At 35.1% G+C, this 5,897-nt stretch overlaps 1 protein-coding gene across 1 annotated transcript; it reads right to left on the minus strand.

Moving 5' to 3' along the window:
- Nucleotides 1-458: 458 nt before the first annotated feature.
- LOC112774677 (UDP-glycosyltransferase 79B30) lies at nt 459-1,993 on the minus strand. The gene has a single exon (XM_025818470.3). It carries the CDS (start codon nt 1,957-1,959, stop codon nt 550-552), a length of 1,410 nt encoding a protein of 469 aa, XP_025674255.1. The 5' UTR covers nt 1,960-1,993; the 3' UTR covers nt 459-549.
- Between the last annotated feature and the right edge of the window lie 3,904 nt (nt 1,994-5,897).

The following is a 5,897-nucleotide window of genomic DNA, read 5'->3' on the forward strand; positions in this document are numbered from 1 at the left end:
TTTTTTTAAAAACTGCAAACACAAGCATATGATCTTTTTTATTTACTAAACACAAAATAAGAAGTTTGAGCTTTTAAAAAATATAGACACCTCTTCGAAAAATTTTACCAAACTAAATCAAATTTTGTCCACTCTTTCAGGGAGTATTAAATTAAAAAAATGATTAAAGAACATAAATCTTTATCCATCTATGCCAATTTATATTAATAAATTTGTTAATAGGGTTAACATTTATTTTCTACTATAGAATATTTTCATAACATAAAAACCTTTTTTTTTGTAACTTTCAAATAAAGATACAAACAAACAAAGTAGAAACACTTGTTTAAAAAGATTTTAGAAATTTTTGTATAAATAAAAATATGTACAGAAATCACTAAAATATAATTAATCACTTCTTAAAATTAAAAGACGCCACTCAATTTACAACAAAAATAAAAAATAAAAAAGATAATTAATTTGAAATGAAAAGAACATATTTTTTTCACACAAAATGATTTATTATGAGATACAATCTGCACTTAAATTCAAAATGAAGTACCTAGAAAACTAGAAATTAATTTTTTCCCTTATAATATGATGAAGGTTCTTGCAGAAGTTGTCAATATAAGTGGAGTCCAAATCTTTAAGAAGCAAAATGTGTCTTAATTTAGCATGGTTAGCTCTGAGTGTTTTACTTGTTTGATTCTCATCATCCATCAAAATAGTGACAGCTTTGCACACACTTTCCTTGGTGTAGAATCCATCTTGTTCCCCCTTTTCCACTTCCAAACCAACTTGCAAGTAGTTTGCCATCATTCTTGCATTAAGGAACTGGTCACCACCATTTGGAAGCAACACTATTTGACACTCATTCAGCAATGCCTCTGTACACGAGCTTGATCCACAATGTGTAATGAAGCAACCCACAGAAGGGTGTTCCAATATCAATGGCTGTTGGATCCACCCTCCATACACAATTCCTCTTCCTGCAACCCTCTCTTCGAACCCTTCTGGTAGCGCCTCTCCAACTGAATCGAACCCAACTGGGGCTTTCAATGCCGCTAGAAACGGCATGTTGGTGAGTTCAAGACCCAGCAGCAATTCTTTGAACAGATTTGGTTGTAACCAGCACTCACTTCCAAAACAACAATAAACCACTGAACCTCTTTTGAACCCTTGAAGCCATGAACCCCATTTTTCGTCTAGACTAGCATTGGGTCGCTCCAGAACTGGTCCTGATAGAATCACAGGCTTCTTGAATTGTTCCTCTACGTAGTCAAGGTAAGGCCCTTCAATTTCCCTGCATGTTCTATATGCCAAAGCGTCAGATTCAACCATGGTAGTGAATATACGTTCACCGAAAAGAACATTGCTGCCGAAAGTTATGTTTCTCATGTTATATATTTGTCGTGCCTCATGTGTATGAAGCGTTATAGACGACGAAGCAGGGTACCCTGGAGGAGGATGCGTTAGATCAACATGATTGTGTATTCCTTGATTGATCCTTGCAGGGGAGAGAACATAGCCTACCATCACAGAACGCGCAGTGCAATAATGAATGGCTTTGATTCCTAGACTCCTTGCCAGTGGTGGCAACCAGTGAGTGAAATAGTCATAGAAAACAATATCAGGTTTAAGAGTAGAAAGATGGGTTTCCATTACTTGTTGAGTTTGATCCATGGCAGTCATGAGGACTGCACGCAAAGGCGGAGACACATCTGAGGTGGTTTCAGCATGTGGTGGAAGGCCTTCAACATGAGGAACAGTGACGGTGACAAAGGTGATAAGGTTGGGGTGGTGATTGAAGGAAGCTAATTTGGATTGTGTTGTTTTTGGGGCGAAGAATGTGATATTGTGGCCTTTTTCGGCTAACTTGTTGGCTAAGTGGAAGTGTGCAGTTTGGTGCCCAAGAGCTAGCCATGGATACATTGCTATCTTCAAAGAAGCTGCTGATGATTCCATTCTTGTTGATTTCATTCAACCTTAGAAAGGATGAGTAAGATTCATGACGGATTAGGTTTATATAATACTTTTTGCCGGATACAAGGCTCAGTTAGGTTGACCGAGTAAAATAAGAATAACGGATTCATGAGTAAGATTCAATTTTTTTATTTGCTATGAAAAATGTTTAGTGACTTGACTAAGTTGATCCTCTAATTTAGATTTATCAAGTTTAGGTTGAACTATGTGAGAAGTAATTTGTGTTATTTGTACTATCTTTTGTTCTTTGTTTATGTGAACGATGATTTATGATAGATAATTTGAGTAAGAGGAATAAGGGAATTTAAGGAAGAGTAGTTTACACACTTTTTCAAACTTATATTAGTGGCTCTTTTTAATTATTTAATTTTAGTGTTGTAATTTGTGAAGTTCTAATTTTGGTGTTCTACTTTTTTTTTCTCAACATATTGTAAATGATCTAACTGTCTAGGCCGTTGTTTTGATATAAAGAAATTGATCTATGCTTTATCACACTGATTTCTGTATTTTGTAACTCACTGGTTTCAGTTATTTGTGTTTTTAGTATCGATTTCATGGATTGGATTGCTCTTTTATTTCCTGTTTTTATAAACTTTCTTTGGTTTATGACTAGAATTACTTTTTATATCTTTAAATGATGCTTTCTTTAGTTAATCTCAAATGGTTAGGGAGCTGTAGAAAAATGTTACTTGATTTGAAGTTAATCTCAAATTGCTTAATGCCTTTTTAGGTTCATAGGCGACTTCCAAATTTTTCTCAACTAAATGGCGCGGCTATGCTACTGAGTATGTTTTAAATCATACATTACAGAACCATGCTCATAAAATAATAAGGGTTTAATTACTCTATTGATTCTTATAATTTTGTGAAATATTTAATTAGGTTTTTATATATTTTTTTAATTAAGTTCTCACACCAATTTTTTTTTTAATTGGATCTCTACACTTTTTTTTATTATTTGGATTTCTGTACGAATTTTTTTTTTAGTTGCAAATTTTTTTTTAGTTAAAAAAAATTAGTGCAAGAACCCAATTAAAAAGAAAAATAAAATATAAGGACATAATTAAAAATTTCGCAAAACTATAGAGACCAACAGAGTAATTGAACCAATAATAAATAGTAAAGCTATATGCCTAGAACCTTCAAAAGCTATATTGTTGCTGATTTTGTTCATCTTATCATTGTTTTCCTTATTTTTTAGTTATTTGTCTTTTATTTTTGTTTTGATTATAGATTTATGTTTCTAACCTAAGGTAAGGAAAAGAAAATCACATGACTTTGCTTCATAAGCACCATAATTCATGAATCCAGTTATCATAAGAAACATATCGTGAATATTTACTATGAAATAAGTTTTTTGTTTCTTTCTCTTGTTTGCGATAAGTTATAAATCTAGAAGATTCATATCTTATGGACTCGTTGAGAATGATTCTGATCTAGTTCATGGTCTATTAGAAGTAGAAGGCGCTCTGATGGGATCCTCATGGACACCCTATTAAAAGTAATAATAGTTCATATTTCAATTAAGAGGAGTTATAAAAAGAACAAGTTCAATTGAAACATAATTTACCAGATTTTATCTTTTTAGTTGGATAACTGTAGTAAGTAATAATAGTACTTCCTCTTTATGAAAAATAATACAGTGATTTTGTTAAGTATCTTTTATATGTCTTGCAAGGACTTGTATGATCTTGAGGGCAAAATGGTTGGTGATGCATCAAAGTTGAATAGAAAGAATTTGGTTAAAGTGAAAGTTTATGATCTATGACCATTGTAATCAAATTCTTTATGCTCATTTACTATGACAATTGTAATAAGTTTTCTATGTATTAATTATAGATATTTTAGGGATAAGTATGATTTTGGTCTCCAATATAGGGGTTGAAATTTTTTTTCGTCCCTCACCTTTTTTTTGCTCCAAAATGGTCCCAAAGGTTTCAGTTTGTTTTAAAATGGTTCTTTGAACAAAAATACCCCTCCCTCCCCTCTTCTTCCTCAATCAGTTCCTCAACCAGAAGCAGAAGCGCAAACCTCCCTCCCTCTTCTTCTTCAACCAGAAACAGAAGCAAAAGCGTAAATGCAGCAGAAGCAGAAGCAACCAAAGCATCAACAACAACAATGAAATAAAAGGAATAAACAAAAACAACCAGAAACATCATCATCAACAACAACAATGGAATCCTATGAATCTGAAAAATTAAAGAAAAAGGAATAAAAAATTAAAACAGAAGGAAAGGGTTGCGGTGGTGGTGGAGAGGAGGGACTGTGGTGGTGAACGGCGACTGCGGCGGTGTGGAGCTGCTGTGGCGGCGACCTTCCCCTTCCCCCTTTCCCCTTCCCCCTCTTCCCGAAACAACACCCCTCCCGCTTCTCTTTCTCCCGCCTCCCCTCGTCTTGGCGGCGCTGTATTTTTGTTGAGGAAAAAAGGAGCGGCGTGGAGGAGCAGTGGCGTGGAGCGGCTGCGGTGGTGTGGAGCTGCTACGGCGGCGACCTTCCCCTTCCCCCTTTTCCTTTCCCCCTCTTCCCGAAACAACACCCGCTCCCGCTTCTCTTTCTCCCCCTCTCCCGTCTCGGCGGCGCTGTGTATTTGCTGAGGAAGAAAGGAGCAGCGTGGAGCGGCTACGGCGGTGTGGAAGAAGAAGAAGAAGACAAAGAAGCGGGCAGTGGCGGGATCGGCGGTGCGGCAGGACGGCGGTGCGGTGGTGATCTCTCCCTTCCCCCTTCTTCCCTTCCCCTCCCCCCCTCTCGCCCCCACCCCCTTTCTTTCCTCCCCCGATTCTGCTCTCCCTTTCTTTCCTTTTTTTTATTTATTTTATATTTATTTTATTTTATTATTTTTTTAATAAAGGGTAATTTGGTAATAAAAAAATAAAATTGATAAAAAGGACCATTTTAAAACAAACTGAAACCTTAGGGGACCATTTTGGAGCGGAAAAAAAGCGAAGGACGAAAAAAATTTTCAGCCCCTACATTAGGGACCAAAATCGTACTTATCCCGATATTTTATTTTATTTTATTTAGTTTTTCTTGTGACATGCTAGTTTAGTTTGTTCTACAAGTTTTGATATAAACTATCAAAAAAAAGAAATAAAAGGCTATTGTTGTCTTTTATTATTGTTTTTAGTAAATTAGAGTATGTATGAATGTTCAAACCGTCACTAAATATATTGTGATGGATTAAACAGTTATTAAATATAGAAAAAAATTATCACAGGAATCAAAAACTTAAAATCGTTGTTAAAAATTTTGTGACGACTTAAAATAGTCACGAAATACAAGAAAAAGCTGTCATAGGATTTAGTAATTTAGCGACTTTAAAACTGTCGCTAAATATATCATAAAAAAATAGCAAGTGTTATAAATTAGTAACGGTTTTATACTTTAAAAACCATCACAAACATTAGCGACACTTCTTACCAACGGTGGTCCAAAATTGTCACTATGTCACCTGGCGACGCTCAAATCCATGACTTTTTTAATAATTGCGAAAAAATTTAGTGACGATAAAAACTGTCATTAAGCATTAAACGAAAGCGTCGTAAAAATGCTATTTTGTTACAGTGAAAGGAAAATAAAATAAAAATGGACTCCTGACACTCACATGCACTTGCATTCCATGATTTTCTGTTACATCGTTGGGACTAGAAATTTTTGTAGAATTTTTGTCTAATGATGAAGTGTTTTTTATTGAAGTCATTGATTTCTTTTGAACTACTCCTATTTTGACCATGAAGATAGACTTGACCATGAAGAATTTTGACCATGATTTAGTTTTCTCCTTTTTTCAAGGCCACGATCTTGCCTTGACCATGAAGAACCTTGACTCCCAAGTTTTGACATCCCACTTCTTCTCTTATCTTGGTCTTCAAGTCTCACATTTCTCTTCAGCTTCTTCCCCAAAATTCGGATCCATGTTCTCAACTTAGCTTAAGGTT

The sequence above is a fragment of the Arachis hypogaea genome, chromosome 3 (genome assembly GCF_003086295.3).
Source record: "Arachis hypogaea cultivar Tifrunner chromosome 3, arahy.Tifrunner.gnm2.J5K5, whole genome shotgun sequence".
NCBI lineage: Eukaryota > Viridiplantae > Streptophyta > Magnoliopsida > Fabales > Fabaceae > Arachis > Arachis hypogaea.